General features: G+C 37.3%; 2 protein-coding genes across 2 annotated transcripts in view; one reads left to right on the plus strand and one right to left on the minus strand.

Annotated features, from left to right (window-relative positions):
* The window catches only part of LOC120413631 (uncharacterized), a 59263-nt gene extending 54637 nt beyond the window's left edge, over positions 1–4626 (plus strand). The window contains exon 2 of the mRNA XM_039574547.2: positions 2560–4626. Within this exon, the coding sequence (XP_039430481.1) occupies positions 2561–3448 (888 nt within the window). The 5' untranslated portion in view covers position 2560 and the 3' untranslated portion in view covers positions 3449–4626. The remainder of the gene's footprint in view (positions 1–2559) is intronic.
* A 10802-nt stretch (positions 4627–15428) lies between these two features.
* On the minus strand, positions 15429–16699 carry LOC120413624 (uncharacterized). Its single transcript, XM_039574533.2, has 3 exons — positions 16543–16699; positions 16006–16112; positions 15429–15945 (listed from the first exon to the last, which is right to left on the minus strand). Exons 1-3 carry the CDS (start codon positions 16686–16688, stop codon positions 15533–15535), a joined length of 666 nt encoding a protein of 221 aa, XP_039430467.1. The 5' UTR covers positions 16689–16699; the 3' UTR covers positions 15429–15532.
* Between the last annotated feature and the right edge of the window lie 13 nt (positions 16700–16712).

Genomic DNA, 16712 nt, shown 5'->3' on the forward strand with positions numbered 1-16712 from the left:
TTAATGTTTGACCTTGAATAAACAAATAACGGAGCACGCAATATAAACAATAACAAACAAGTTTTGTCTGGTTCACCATTCTGTGAATTTTCCAGAAGTTTAGTTAAATTTGGTTGCCGGAGTCCCGAGTTTTGATAACAAATGTTTCCGGTAGTCGGGCTTGAACGTGTGTCAAACGCGTTCTGACCTGTAATCCTCTAGGCCAGTTGTCATACTTACATCACGACAAGATTGAAACTTCTTTCATATGAAAAGTAACAATTGAATTTTGAGGATCTGTGATGGTCAAACGGTGAGGCATTGTGAGCTGTCGTTCTCAACTCAAATTGGCCCAACATGCAGGTGCGACAAGATAGCACGACAGCGACGAAGTACGGAAAGAATCGTCCCAGGGCACACACCACACATCTAATCTACATTGAATCGAACAGAAGGAATGTCTAGGGATTTGAGGGATGTAAGCTCATACTCGTGTCAACCTGGCTGTCAACATTGTATTAGCGGCTTTATTTTAGTTGATGTGACAGGTTACAACTGCTGATCACAAAATATTTTACAAAATCTGAACTGATAAATAATGAAGAGTGGTTCTCTACGTTTTCAACTGACGATGTCTCTGAAACTAATGGCCAGATTTTCAATATACAAATTTGAAACGTTTGCGAAATCTTCTGATCTTTTCAATAAAAATAAATTCATAATTTTTAAGTCAAGGGTTACTTTTGCTGCATCTTTGCGAAAAAAATGTCAATTTCGATCTACCCAGTTGCATTCGACGGAAATTTATCTTTCTTTCAGAATATGCTCATCTTTGGCAAAATTTATGAGTTTTATGACCACTGGTGATATTTCGGGATTGCCGAGGTGGTTTTGAGGTGTTTTTTGCCGATAGAGGTGCCTGAAACTTCAAGCAAATGTGAAGTTTTAAACCTTTTAAAGTTTGTAAAAGTTGGTTTGAGAAGCCTATATCTACACCCAAAGGAAAAATATATCTCAAAATCTGCAACAGTGGATTTGCTGCAGAAAATGTCATATTTTATTACATTTTTTGCAGCAAGCCCCTAGATCATTTTTGCCCGCGTGTAAACATTTCAGCGATCTGCAGCTCTCACCAACACATATAACGCAGGCCCGTCCCCGAGCAACACTCCAAAGAGAAGCATATGTTGGTGCTCTTTCACCCACTTTTCATCAAGCGTCCATGGCGCGGTGGTAGCGTGTCGGATCAATAACCAAGAAGTTAGTGATTCAATCCTCGTTCTGTTAAGGGTTTTTTTTGTGAAATACAACCAAAAAGCCGTCGGTAATGTCGATAATTATCGGTAACGGGCAAAAATGTCATACTCCTATATCGCAAAAAATGCATGAGGACAGATTTCATGCAGATTCTGATATACTTTCATGCCGCCATGCATCACAATCATGCGACTGCCAGTTGGGTGTATGTAGAATACAATCACAACATCAATTTTTCCATGAAATTACGTTTTAAAATTTCCCCGCTGGTATTCTAGCCCGGAGAATGTGTCTTAAGTACTTTTCGATTGCAAATTAGATTTTGCATCAACAAATGATTTTTATTAATTTGTTTGTCCGGGTTATGGATAATTTCCAAAAAAAAAAACACGATTTTAAAAATTTTTATCTTTTAAACTAACTTTTGTATCATCACACACTAAGGCTCAGAAGATGTAATGTTAAGTCCAAAAAATCATTTTTTTTGTGATTTTAATTAAGTTTAATTTAGTAATCAAATCTGGAGTTTTTTTTTGAAAAGGCAAATTTTCAATTTTTGCTTTTTGGATGTTTTTTAATACAAAAACACCCAAAAAGCAAAAAAACTAGAAATTTGGTTTATTGGACCTTTCAAAAAAACAAAAAAAAAACTTCAGCAATGTTAAGTAATAAAATATCTGTTTTTTTCCGTTTACCTTTTTTCCTGAAAAGTCTTAGAAAATCATAACCTACAACTTTGATACAGAGATACAGGAGACTATGGTATGGAAAAATGATGATGACCCCAAAAATGTTCTTAAGTGATCTAGGATTTTGTAATCCAATATGGCGGTGATAAATTATTCTATGGTTCTGAAAGCCACTCCCGGTCAGTGGCCATGATTATTTTAGAAAAAAAAACATTAAAATCTTGATTCAGATTGTATCAATCAAAAATGTTTTTTTTTGTGTGAAGCATGAACATATTATTTTTCAGAACCATCCTTGACAGTCATTGCCCCAAGAGTGAATGACACAATCTTTGACCTTTAATTGCATTTGGTTATGGAACAGGCAATTCACTACTAAAATTTGTTGAAAAGTGAATACTTTGTGGCATAACTCAGTTGAATCATGCAACTATTTGTTTAGAAAGATCTCTAATTGAAAATGAAGAATTTGACTGATTCACTTCAAATGTGCAGTTTATTTGCTCTATCTCCGGAAACCCATCGGGGAAGTCGCGACTGTTTCATGCCACAACAGTTCAACAATTTGCCATACAAAAGTTTATTATTGAGTCCGCATTCTTCTAACCATCTCTCTCTCTACCGTCTTTTGCAGAATGAATCTGACGATGCGACTGCTAGCGCTGGCGTCCTGCCTGCTGCTCTACCCGACCTCCTCCGGCCACCGGATACAGCTGTCCGACTCGATTCTGGACATCATCAACACGCGGCACGTGGAACGAGTGCTCGCGGAACGGCGCATGAACGCCTCATCGCGCGACGAGAAACGCTACCTGGTTCAGAACGAGCTGGCCGAGGACGAGGACGGTGGTGGTGGTGGCGGAGGAGGGGCGACCGAGGACAGCAGCATCGGGTCCGATCTGTACCAAACGCCCGAGGTGGCGATTGACTTTGACTTTAACGGGAGACGTCACGGCGCAGGAGGAGGGGCGTTCAACGAGACTGGGGGTTATCAGTATCAGGCGGCTACGTCGTCCTCGTCGAATGCGGACATTCTGGCCGATCTGCAGGCATACCGCGGCGATAAGCTGCTCAAGTCGAGCAAGAACGCGCTGGTGGTAACGCGCAAAGAGTACCTCAAGAAGGACTGGTGCAAGACGGAACCGCTGGTGCAGCGAATCCGGGAAGAGGGCTGCCTCAGCCGGACCATCATCAACCGCTTCTGCTACGGCCAGTGCAACTCGTTCTACATTCCAAAGTCGCCCAAGCGGCCACGGCGGCATGGTGGCCAGAACAATAACGGTGGTCGAGGTGGTCACCACCATCGGAACGGTGGCACTCCGGCTCCACCCCGGGAGGTCGACCTGGACTTTGAGGACGAGGACCTGACCGGGCCGGCCTTCCGCTCGTGCGCCTTCTGCAAGCCGAAAAAGTTCACCTGGATCACGGTCACGTTGCGGTGTCCCTCGCTCGTGCCCCAGCTGCGCCGGAAGCGCATCCAACGCATCAAGCAGTGCAAATGCATCGCCGAGCCGTTGAACTAAGTCGCGTTTTTTATTTTTTTGTTTTGTCGTTCTGTTATTAGGCGTAGAGTGCGTCAGTGTGTGTGTGTGCGTCACAGTGTGAATGATTGTGATTCTGAGAGGGGGCGTCAGGGCGCATTTACGCCAATCTCCGACGCGTCCAAAAACCAAGAAGTGTAAGAAAGTGTAGGTTTTATTCTCTCTGTTTGTTTCTGTAAGGTTATTATTTAAGGTCTGTTTTGTTTTAAGTTTTGGAGAGACGCCGTTAAGTTCGTCGACTACGGCGCCGCCGACGCCGCCGCAAAGTATTGTGACTGTTGCGTTAATTCCTGTATGCGAACACTTTTTATTACCTTTTAATTGTTAGGTTCATCGTAACAATGATTTAAGGCGGTCGTTAGAGACTCAACGCAAGCATCTAAAGTATTCGAATGCAAAATCGATTCCGGTAACTGTAGGAAAAATACGATAATACCAGAAACATCGTCAAACCGTCTCCTCAAACTCTAAAAAATTTCGACAATCCCGAACGCTGATTCATAGTTTGTAGCTGTGGCTACCGAACTCCGTGGTCACATCCCCCCGCAATCAACAACAGATTTATCGGATTAGTGCCACAATCCTCACACATTTGGCCATAATCGATCGATCAAATTTCACTGCTGCCGCCGGCGGATTATCCCGCCAAATTGGAGCCCCCTCTGGCTCTCTCTCACTCGATCGTTTGTGGCATTGTTATTCTAATGCAATGCAAACAGGTGCTGATTTTGGGGGAGGTGACGACGACGAGGACGACTTGTGATGAGTGAATGAGTCACCTGAGAGAGTGGTGTTCCAAATCGTTTCTAACCACTTTTGAAGAGGACGCAAGCCCCCAGAGGATGAGGCAATGCTGCTATGGGAATAAATTTGCGTAATAAATAGTGGGAACATCAGCGGCTATGGAGAAGTACGTGTTCTTCCGTGTGAGATTAGCGTGATCGGTTGGAAATTCGACAAATATTTAATTTTTTAACATTAAAAACCGTAGAGCTAAACGAAAAACACTTAAAAAATTTAAATTTTCTGATTATTTTTTATCTAATTTTTTTGGAAACTAGAAGAACGGCATGTAATTCCAACGGGCACTTAATGTTGGCATATCACTTTGGCTGTCGATTACAGCTTCTTAAAAGCGTTTCAGCCCATATCAAGCATTTAAGAGCGAGTCCACGAACAGGGCATACCCCTTTGTATGGGACGTCGTTTGGACCTCACCAATCTGCCTGAAATTTTCAGGGGTTGTTTGTACATATAAAACTAGCATCTGGCCAAAATATGAGCACTCTAGGTCAACGGGAAGTGGGGCAAATCGGGACACAAAGTTTGAAGGTTCAAAAACGTCAAAAATCTTAAAAAGGATATAACTTAGGCAAAATTCAATTAATTTTTAAAATTCAAAATGCATCTGAAAGGGCTTGAAAAATGCAACAAAATGCAGGGTAGAGCATCTCAATTGGTTATTTCTAAAGGGAGTTATTGGCATTTTAGTGAAAAAATAGCATAATTTTCAAACTCAAATAAAAAAGTGTTCCATCCAGATATCAACTCAGTTCGACCTGCAGCTTGTAGGGGACATCTGGAACTACCATCTGAGACTGAGAACGCTTTGGGTAAGGCTGTTTAACATATTAAATATAAACTTTTACTTTCAGTGAATTTTTTGGTTGTAAATTTTTGCTCGGGGGACCCCTTAGATCCCATTTCTTGGTGATAATTTTATCATATTCGTGTTCCTGAGACAATTTCACAATAGAAACATGTATAAAAACGTTTATTTTCATCCATTTTTACCCTTTAAAAAATAAAAATTAAAAAAAATCTTCGATTCACATTTATTGAAAATCAAGTTCGTTTCCAAGGATACTAGATGACACCAGAAAAAAGCAGCTTCTCAATTTTTTTTAACTTTCATTTTTTAAAGGGTTAAAATGGATGAAAATAAACATTTTTATACATGTTTCTATTGTGAAATTGTCTCAGGAACACGAATTTGATAAAATTATCACCAAGAAATGGGATCTAAGGGGTCCCCTGAGCAAAAATTTACAACCAAAAAATTCACTAAAAGTAAAAGTGTCTATTTAATATGTTAAACTGCCTTACCCAAAGCGTTCTCAGTCTCAGATGGTAGTCCCAGATGTCCCCTACAAGCTGCAGGTCGAACTGAGTTGATATCTGGATGGAACACTTTTTTATTTGAGTTTGAAAATTATGCTATTTTTTCACTAAAATGCCAATAACTCCCTTTAGAAATAACCAATTGAGATGCTCTACCCTGCATTTTGTTGCATTTTTCAAGCCCTTTCAGATGCATTTTGAATTTTAAAAATTAATTGAATTTTGCCTAAGTTATAGCCTTTTAAAGATTTTTGACGTTTTTGAACCTTCAAACTTTGTGTCCCGATTTGCCCCACTTCCCGTTGACCTAGAGTGCTCATATTTTGACCAGATGCTAGTTTTATATGTACAAACAACCCCTGAAAATTTCAGGCAGATTGGTGAGGTCGATGCGAGATGGGTATGCTTTGCTCGTGGACTCGCTCTTAATAGCTTAGTCGGAAGTTGGACTCTGGCAAAACAAGTAGTTTAAATAGTGGTAATTTGCAAATGCGACGGAATCAGGACCGGGTCAAAATACACATACGATTATTTCTCCTATTCGTTCGAGTTTCAGCTTAAAAAAATGTTGTTTTTTCTCAGCTATTTCAAAGAAGTTGTCTGAAATTTAAATGCATGAAAACTATTTTTAAAAAACCAAACAAATATTTGTTTCTACCTGGAATTAACCCTCAAATGGGTATAACTTGAAAACGGTAAGTTTTTCTATTTTTGAAAGTAAAGTACTTTTTGATTGCATGCCAGATGTTGATTCAAAAAAAATATTTTGGAAGAAAAAATTAGAATAAATTTTGATAACTTTTAAAAATTATAAATTCATCAAAAATTTTAACTCTGTATTCTTTATTTTGCTCAAAAGTAGTTTTTTTTAGAAAAAAGTTAATGAAAAAAATTTTATGAGTGTAACTATTTTAAAGAACTTTGCTGAAGACATCTCTAAACTCCTCTCGAGGAAAAGAATTTGTATGTAAACATGTTTCTTTTGTCATAGGAAAAAGTTCTTCAAAAAGTTTAAGTAAGTCAAACAAATACAAATTAAATCGATTTTCCGGTTTTCGTGGAGTTAAAACGGCTAATGACATGCCCAAAAAACAATTTCTGTGATCTTTTTTTAAATTTAAATGCAAAACAAATCATTTTCAAAAGCATTAAATGTTTATTTTCTGAAAATATAGCAATTTTCATATTGAATCAAAGATTTATAGAATGAAGTAATCAGCTATAATTATTTGAAATTTTGATTTGATTTGATGACAAAAAGTTTTGTCAACAAGAATTACACCAATTACAAATATTTTTTGAAAGTAAATGTAAAGTAAAGTAAGATTCATAAAAATATTTTGTTTATAGTTTTAAAATTGCTCAAAATATTTTTTTTTACAAAAAAAAGTTGTACAATTGATTGTTATTATTCACGTTCATTTTTGTTCACATTTAGAGTTTGGGTTTGTTAAGTGTTTTCTGATAGGCTATTTCAGATAAATCTTGTTAGTTTCACGAGTTTATTTTGAGAAATCTGGCAACACAGATTGATTAAGGAACCTTGCAATTATCAGTCCACCCACTTTGATGGGTTTTTTCGCCATACAAAATTTTAACTCTTTATATGGAACGTGTTTTCTGTCAAAGAGCCACGTAGTTTATGGATGGCTCCTACAAATGCTAGCAAAATATTTGAAGAAAAAAAAAAATATCTTGATACAGGGGAAATTCTCTAATGTTTGGCAGGTTAAGCACTCGCTCCTAACTCCATTATATTTGCAGATTTTCACTATTTAAACAACTTATTTTGCAAACTTTTGATAGAAACTTGCTCACTTATTATTGAGCTAATTATCACTCGATTTCAGTTGAAAACGCTTTTTATGAGCTGTAATTGAATGTTAAAGTTCTGATATCGCAACATTAGAGGCACGCTGGAATTAGTGCGAGTAAGTACCAATTATTCTAGTTTTAGCGGTTGTTTTTAGAGATACCTTGCTACATAATTACCATAAATATTATAAAAAATAATATCCTTATTTCAATGCGAAAAAACTACACAATTTCATAACTTATGTTGCTGCAAATATTTTTTGCTTTTGTGTTAGATGTTTTCTATTCAGACTGTTGACCAGCATTTAAAGTCGACTTTAACATCAAGAGGTAATGAAATCTTTTTTTTTTGTTTTTTGATGGCTGATGACGGTCTTACACAGTGTTTTGCAATCATTTATTCTTATTAGAAAACAAGTTTTTTGCATTAGCATGGCTAAATTTCTAGAATCATAAGAATAATCATTTAATTGCTTTCGAACACTTAAAAAAGACCTAAGTCGACCCAAATCGTCGGTAGCAGATAAAATTAGATGTTTCAAGTTAATAGATTTTGGACATGGTTTTTTTCAATTTAGTCTCACAACTGTCGAACGCTACTGCCCGACAAACGTCATCCCGCAGACATCGGGGACCACCTTTTCGGCGACTCGTGTGACTCATCCGCTCATTGACGGGCCCCTGGCGGCGACCTCTCGCGCGAGAACAGGTTACGGGGCCCCAATTTCCATAATCGCCAAAATTCAAACAGATATAAAATTATCACTCAAAATCACAAAACGCGCACGCGATGACTAAGAAGATTGTGTCGCGCGCGTTCGTACTAACGAGCGACTAAGTTCGACTTTTCGGCCAAGGGGTGGGGGGATTACTTCCTTAAGCATGGTTGGTTGATTGAGTGCTTGGGGATCGTTTGGAATCAATTTTTTATTTGCATTTTTGGCGCACGGGGTTTGATCACCCAAGATGAGTCGATTTTTGTTAAGGCGATGATTTGTTGAATGGGTTGCAAAAAAAAAAGTGACGGCAGGAATAGCGCACAATACAATGTTTGGCGGCTTTTTTTAAGGTAAACAATCTAATCACAGTATGACATAAATTGTAAACACAGTTAATATGCACAAGAAACCGTAACCACCTTCCATGGCGAAAACGATTACACAAATAGTCTGTACAAAAGCAAATCGATAAAAGTATTTAAGTAAAAGAGGAAATAAGCAAATTATTTTTGTAAAAACTATAATAAAATAACACTCAAAAATATGTACCCAACGAACGAACACAAAATAGATGAAACTGAGCTGAGATTAACAAAACAAAACAATTTGGTGGCCATTAGAATAACCAATTATAATTGATGGATGTAGATAGTAGGTACCTTCACTAGATTCCATAGGAGTTGAGCTTTGCTTTGCATTAATATTTTGACTGTTTTCAAGCGATTCAACATTGGCAGCAGATTCTTTCTCCCGCGACACTAAATTATCTCTCTCTCTCTGTTATTTATTAAAACAAAGTTAAAGCTCTAAAACAAATGTTCCTATTAAAATGTAATCATATGTCAAACGTAAAATATTGTTAGTTTGTCTCGACCATATAGCTTAGTAATACCAACAAACATACCAGGGAAGCATTACAATGTATCGCAAGAGCAGCGCACACCTTTCGTCTGTCAGCTGCTAGAGAATAAAAAACGAAATGCTTTAAATTGGCCCACGGGCCAAAAATGGGCGGCTACAATTAAAAATTACGAAAGGTGTGATCTATTAAACGGTGTAGCGAACAACAAAATCATGACTAGGTACTATTCTGCCTGCAGAATAGTCTTCGTATGTGTACACAGAATAAGGAAAAGAAAACACCAATGGACAACCACTACCACAAAAACAAGTTAAACAAAAAAAAAAGAGTAATAAAGTTCTGAAGTAGAGAAAGTTAATGCCTAATTGTGTTTTAATTGATCTGTAACTCCCTCTCTCGTCGTTGTCTTCGTTGGGCTAAACATTCGTGGCAAATCGTCCCGCTGAAAGGGTGCTAATTGTTTCTGATTTGATAATTGATTTCCCAAATTGTGATGACCAACTGGCGGGATGGGATTGGATGTTTCGAAAAAGGTTCATGTCATGGTTCGATTCCTTTCTGCTGCTGCTTACGGAACGGTTGAGCAGGTAATTATTTTTAATCGATCACATGACATTTTTTTAAATATAAGATTTATAAGAGTTCAAACCTAAATAGGAGGACGGAATTTAATTGCATCGTGTACCTATTGTTGGTATCGAAACATTTTGACGTTCATTCTAGTCTAGTAAAAATAGCGTTCATTCTGAAATCTAGTAAAAATAGCTTTCCAGCAAATGTTTTGCAAAATAAACAGAAAATTGGATAGAAATATGATCAAATCATTAAACTGCCAAACATGTAAGAAATTTCTTGAATAGAGAATTATTTTAATCATTTTAATTATTTGAATTACCTGGCAAGTAGCAGGACATAACTAAATATGAATCTTGTTGAAATCTTTGTTATTAGAATCGTATTGTTACGGGGCTAACTTCCAAGATTTGTATTTAAGGAACCTTGAGGGCCCTGAACATCCCAACGTGTTCATCGGAATGCCAAGGGGTCCCAAGGATATTACTCAATATAAACTTCAATTGCGAACTGGGTCGAATCATATTATTACGGCGATCGACTTCCAAGCTCTGTAGTTTAGGATTCTTTGGTAGGCTCAGAACAGTCCAAAAGTAGGGGAACAGCATCTTATTCCAGCGTGCCTCTAATGTTGGCAGGTCAGAACTTTGACATTCAATTAAAGCTAATTAAAAGCGATTTCAACTGAAATCGAGTAATAAATAGCTCGATAAGAAGTGAGCAAGCAAGTTTCTATCAAAAGTTTTGCAAAATTAGTGGTTTAAATAGTGAAAATCAGCAAATTGGATGGAGTTAGGAGCGAGTGCTTAGCCTGCCAAACATACGAGAATATCCCCTATATATTTTAGTTCAATTAGGAGGATCTAGAATATGTAAAAAAGAATTCCAAGGGTAATTTTTGGAGTTTCACTATTTTCCAAATTTTTATTTTGTACTTTTTGGTTGGCCATTTTACATTAATAGCTTTCTAATGCAAGACTCCAACATTTTTGAAAACGAATCCTTTAAATAAAGGACAGTTTGCTTACCAAAGCGGTAAGTCAACAATTACTGCTTTAAATTGCTTAGTTACAAAAATTGAAAAGTCCTTCAAAGCAAAGGAAATGGCTTTGGCTGCATTTCTGGACATTGAAGGAGCTTTTGATAATGCATCTCACAGTTCTATGCGCTCTGCTATGGAAGCGAAGGGCTTTGATTCATGTATTATCAACTGGATTGAGGCAATGCTAATTAACAGGGAAATTTCTGCTGACCTAGGAGAAGACAGACTAGTTATCAAACCTCGGAGGGGATGTCCACAAGGTGGAGTTTTATCAACTCTGCTCTGGTCACTAGTTGTCGATGATCTCTTGAAAAAGTTAGCGAATCTTGGTTTCGAATTGGTTAGTTATGCGGATGTATCTGCATAATAGTTCATGGAAAAATAGGAAAGTTTATTTCAAACCAAATGCAATCTGCGTTGAATTTTATTTCAAAGTGGTGTAAAAGAGAAGGTCTTGTTATTAATCCCTCTAAAACAGATATTTTGCCGTTTACAAGACAAAGATTGATATTTATCCCTGAACTTGTTATTCGTGGGGTAACAATAGATTTTTCCAACGAAGTGAAATATCTAGGAGTCATCTTGAATAGTAATCTAAATTGGAATGCTCATTTAAATTATGTTATTAACAAGGGAACTAACGCTTTATGGGTATGCAAAATAACCTTTGGAAAAAAGTGGGGCCTTCGGCCAAAAATGATTTATTGGTTATATACGTGTATAGTTAGACCAAGAACAACATATGCTTCACTTGTGTGGTGGTCTAAAGTTAAGTTAAAAAATGCACAAAACAAATTAGCTAAACTGCAAAGATTAGCCACTATTTCAATGACGGGAGCTATGCACAGTACTTCGTCTGCTGCACTAAACTCTTTGTTGAATTTACTTCCTCTTCATAAATTTATTGAATTAGAGGCATTTAAAAGTGCCATTTTAATGAATCGATCCACAAAGGTTCAGGAAAAAGATTTGACGGGCCACTTAGAGGTCCTTAAAAACTTTAATCTGAATCCTGCGTTAAACTCAATAGTAGACTGGATGCCGACCAAGGCTAACTATAACATTCCGTTCACAGTGGACGCTAAAAGTCGCTACGAGTGGGATAATGGTGGGCCTAATCTTCGTCCAGGATCGATTGAGTTCTACACGGATGGTTCAAAAATGAATAACAACACGGGAGCTGGGGTTTTTGGCCCAAGAATAAAGAAATTTATTCCTATGGGACATTACCCAACAGTTTTCCAAGCTGAAGTTTATGCAATAGTTGAATGTGCGTGTATTTGTCTGAAAAGAAACTAAAGATTCACAAACATTTGTATTTTCTCTGACAGTTTAGCAGCTTTGAATGCCCTCAAAGGGTATACCTGCCAATCAAGATTAGTTTTAGAAGGTGTTAACTTACTGAAGCAATTATCTCAAAATAACGTGGTAAATCTTTACTGGGTTCTTGGCATTGTGGAATTCTAGGAAATGAATTAGCGGACAGCCTGGCAAGGAAAGGATCGGAGACTGATTTTATTGGTCCAGAGCCCTTCTTTGGTGTTCCAGACTGTTCTATGAAAATTGAGCTTAAAATTTGGGAATTATCAACAGTTCAATTTATTTGGAATACTACAGATACTTCCAGACAGGCAAAAAGATTTATTTTCCCGAATGAGAAATCATCCCGGGAATTACTGAAATTAGACAATAAAAATTAATGGGTGATAACCGGTTTATTGATCGACCACTGCCCTTGCAAATACCATTTATTTAACATGGAAAAAACTGCAGATTCAATATGTCGATTTTGTCAAATGGAAATTGAAACATCAGAGCACTTTCAGCAATTGCGGTGCCTTGATTCAAAGTAGAATTTCAATTTTTGGGAAAGGGGTCTTACAGCCCTCCGATATAACTAGGTTCCGTCTCGGCAGGGTTATAGACTTCATCAAAAAAGTCGACCCTAACTGGGACAAAACGCAGTAAACAGGAGCAGCCTATCATCGTTCCATGGTGCTGGGTCAACCTGATTTTGCTATAAAAAATGAGTCATACTACAATATTCCTATAATTAGTCGCAGTGGTTTCAGAGCTCTACAAAAATAAAGCTTTCCGGAAAAATAAGTTCAAATTAAAAAAAAATGTATTTTTTTTTACATTTTATTATTATTTTTTTTGTATCATTTTATTTATTTGTCACTTATTTTTAAATGTTGACCACAGAATAAAGAAATTGAATTTTGGAAGGTTGAAAATTTGGTTGGTTAAATATCACCTCTTTTTTGAGTAAAATGTAAACCCAATATGAATTCATCAGATCTGATGAAAATTCACCAGTTCCTTATGTAATATTAAATTTTTTTAATCAAAATTTGTTATTCTCTGTTGAATATTAAAATGTATTTTGTCCTGCGTAGGGGACTAAAAATGCATCTGCAACACTTGGCATGAATTTTTGAAAAAATCGAGATATTTTGGAAAAATATTGCAGTTGAAAATGAAATTTCGTTTATTTATTAAGCTTTGAAAAAATAAAGTGAGTTATAGTTGATTATTCCGAAATGTTTTTTTTGTTGCAATAAAGAAAATGAGGTGTAATAGTAGTTTATGCAACAAGTTGCAAAAAGAGGGTTTTTTCAGCTCGAGTCGTACATTTATCCAACGAGGTTCACCGAGTTGGATAAATACGAAGAGTGCTGAAAAAATGAAGTTTTGCAACGAGTTTAATACAACATTTTTTGCATTTCCAAAAAACACACACTGAGTAAAATTTTATGTCAAATTTTCTTTTTTTTTTTGCAATAAATCGTTTAAATCAAAAAAATGTTGAAAAGTGTTACTTTTTGAAACAAGTGCTGAAAAGTTCAACTTTTCAGCACCCATTTGAGTGCTCAAAAGTAGAACTTTTCAGCATTTATTTTGGAAAGTGTTGCTATTCGATTCTGTTATTTTTGGTATAGAAAAGTAGGCTATTTCGTCGTTCAAGAATGACAGGAAAAGTAAGTAGTTTCACGACGGAATTGCAAAAATAATATTTTTGGACATCAGAGAAAAAACACTCTATTTTAATAGTTGTAAGTTTTAGAAAAACAAACTGGTTTTATTTGTCACTTAATTAGCCCATGAATTGAAATAACGACAACTCGTAAACTATTCGTTCGAATTTCGATGTTAGAAATTGAAACTTTTGTGATTTTTAAATCAAAATAATATTGAATTTTTAAAGTCAAGATTAGGATTAAGGAATATTTTTTAATGTTTTTGTCATCGCCCCTTCAAAATCAGGTCAAAAAATCAAAAATAAAAAAAAAAATCTAAAAAACTTCAAAATTTCACTGGAAATTTATTGCAATTAGCTGAAATCAACTAAAAATAGCGTTTAGAATCATATTCAGCATGATTGGGTTGATACAGAAATCTTCTGAATTTTTGAAAATTTTCGATGTAGAAAAAGGATTAAACTAGCCATGAAAGGTCATGTGCCCCACTGATTCAATGATGATTCGTTTTATTTTAGAATTGTTAAAATTAGTGGTATCAAATCAACAAACATATGCCTGCTTATATTTTGATAAATATTTGAGTTTGGCATTCTCATAACTTGAAATTGTTCCTTTAAAAATGTCGCAAAATAAAACAATTTCATATTTTTTGCAAACAGACCATCGTTCAGTCTAGCCATAAGTCACCATCATCATCGACAACCTCCTGTCAGCTCAGGCTCTGATGGATTGCGTATCCGACCAAAATCCGTACAGTCATCTCTGCCCGAATCCTGTCCCCGGGCTCGTGGCAGACAAACATTTTCGCCACAAAGAGTCGGTCGTCTTTTCGCTGTCATCGTCCGACGCGTCAACCGGGCGCGCGTCTGGGTTTTGCCGCCGGTTCCCGCGAGGACCGCGACCGTCGACAATGACACCACACCGGCCACGTGCCGGCTGCCGACAGCCCTCGGAGGGGCCGATCCCGTCTGGCCAACGAGACGTTGAAGACTGTTTGTTTTTGATGGTTGCAAAAAAAAAAAGACGGCCACGTAAGTCACCCAATCAATTCTTAACCCTCAAGTGTAACAGTCCTTGAAAAAAAAGTCATGGAAATGAACATTAAAAAATTTCTAGTTTAATAACAACAAGTTTCTGATGATAACCAGTAAAATTAGGATAAAAAATGTTAAAACTAATGAAATCAAGAAGTAGAGGGTTAAGGGAGGCCCGTCTTCCTCAGCCGGGGCAGGTGTGGCGCCAGGTTCCGGAGATCGATCCTCCACCGGCAAGACAATACCGGTTCGACGGTCGAACGATGCGGGAGCAGTCGTGCAGCGGCCCCGTAGAATGATGATTAACATTTCAGCAATAAATCAAAACTGTCAAAACAAAGTACAAGTTCACGGTGCTGCTGAGTAGGCGCCATCCGTGGCGCTCGGTTCCGAAACTGGAAGCCGGTGGTGGCCGGAACCGTTTTAGTGTTTTCCTCTGGATACCTCTACGTCTTGGTACGGTGGCTGAGAACTGAGAGCGTTTTTGGAAGGAATCAAACTTTTACGTATGAAGGTGAAGAAGCAACGGTTGAAATGGGATAATAGATGGTTTGTTTTCTGAGGAAAATTGCCAGCCACGGCAATTATGTTACACTTTGTTGAGCCAACTTAATCAATCAGCTGCTGGATGAAAACGTGGCAAAATTTAGTTGTTCTGTGATTGTTGTGTTTATTTATAAAGACGATCTCAATAATACTGTCAGATGAAAAGCCAACACCTCATAGCATTAAAGCTCGAATGGCACATCGATTGTTTTGAATAAAACATGACGTCACTGAAAAATCTCGCATTCTGACATGTGCTTCTTAGATTCTGTAGATTCAACGAATCGTCTCTTCAGTAAATTATACACAGTAGGGCTGGCCCCATCATCGTTCATCGAGTTTTTTTTAAATCTATATATCTCAATCAACATCACCGCGATTTGGCCTCATCACTTTTGTACGCAATCGTGTGACCCCCCGGAAGCGTCGCGAAAATAACTTCCGTTGCGGTCAGTTCCGGAACCGGTTCGGTTTTTTGCAGCTTCTGCATCCGCCGTAGCACGTCCAGTGGCTTGCGGCCCTCAACCACCGGCAGTAGTTTGGGGGCGTCCGGAAGAATTTCGTACGTTTTCGCCCCATCGTCGAACTCGTTCACCCGTGCGATGGCCCATCTGGTCGCGGTCAACCGGGGCCGGTGGCGGGACTGGTGGGGCGTCGTGGCCGATGTTCCCTTGGGGTCATGAAGAGATGAGTGACGGCGACTTGAAGACGAGTGTCGTCTTTGGGGGGTTGGTGAGGTAAAGCTGTTTCTAGTATTGCAAATGGGACTCGTAACTGGTCTTTCTAAAAAATAACAGAAGTTTAAATAGTATTATTAAGTAATCAAAAACATTATAAGATTACCTTTGCTATTTGTGAGAGACATTCGTTGAATACTTCCGGAGTGACATGATTTGAATTTACTGTTATGTGAAGACAAGTCTTTTGATAGTGAAGTTGAACTCAATGTGCTGAAATTAGAAATTTTTGGTACAAATTAAAAGGCGATCTTTAGATTAGTTTCGAACTTTAAATCAAATTTAAATAAATATAAAAAAAACGACAAAACGATGTTGCAACAATTATAAAACTTGCAGCTACAACAAAATATAAAAAGAATTTAAAATGACTAGCTACCTATTCAATCCTCATGAGAGTCTCTTTGACCATTATTACAACAGTTTTTCGCAACGTTTAGCAACACTAGTTCATCTTCGCTGATCGGACCATCACTGCGAAATAAACTTGTTCAAACAATGATAATTTCTGATGTTCTGAATATTTTACAAGTTTCTATTAATAAAGTAATTTTATTTTAATGAAAAATATAAAAAAACGATGTTTTAAACAGAACAACTTTTTTCTTTAAATCTTAAAACAAAATCACAGAAAAATACTAACCGCAAGTCCCTCGATGAGCGTTTCCTTTCGCCTGACGATTCAAATGAAATAAACTCGTTGGTGGATGTATCGCTGGCTCTTTTGGTTGTAGGCATTTCCGATTTAACTAGATTGTTTTGTCCAGTTCGGTCTAAATCTCTCGACATAACGTCTGACACATTGCTGAAATT

This window comes from Culex pipiens, unplaced genomic scaffold (assembly GCF_016801865.2).
Source record: "Culex pipiens pallens isolate TS unplaced genomic scaffold, TS_CPP_V2 Cpp_Un0015, whole genome shotgun sequence".
NCBI lineage: Eukaryota > Metazoa > Arthropoda > Insecta > Diptera > Culicidae > Culex > Culex pipiens.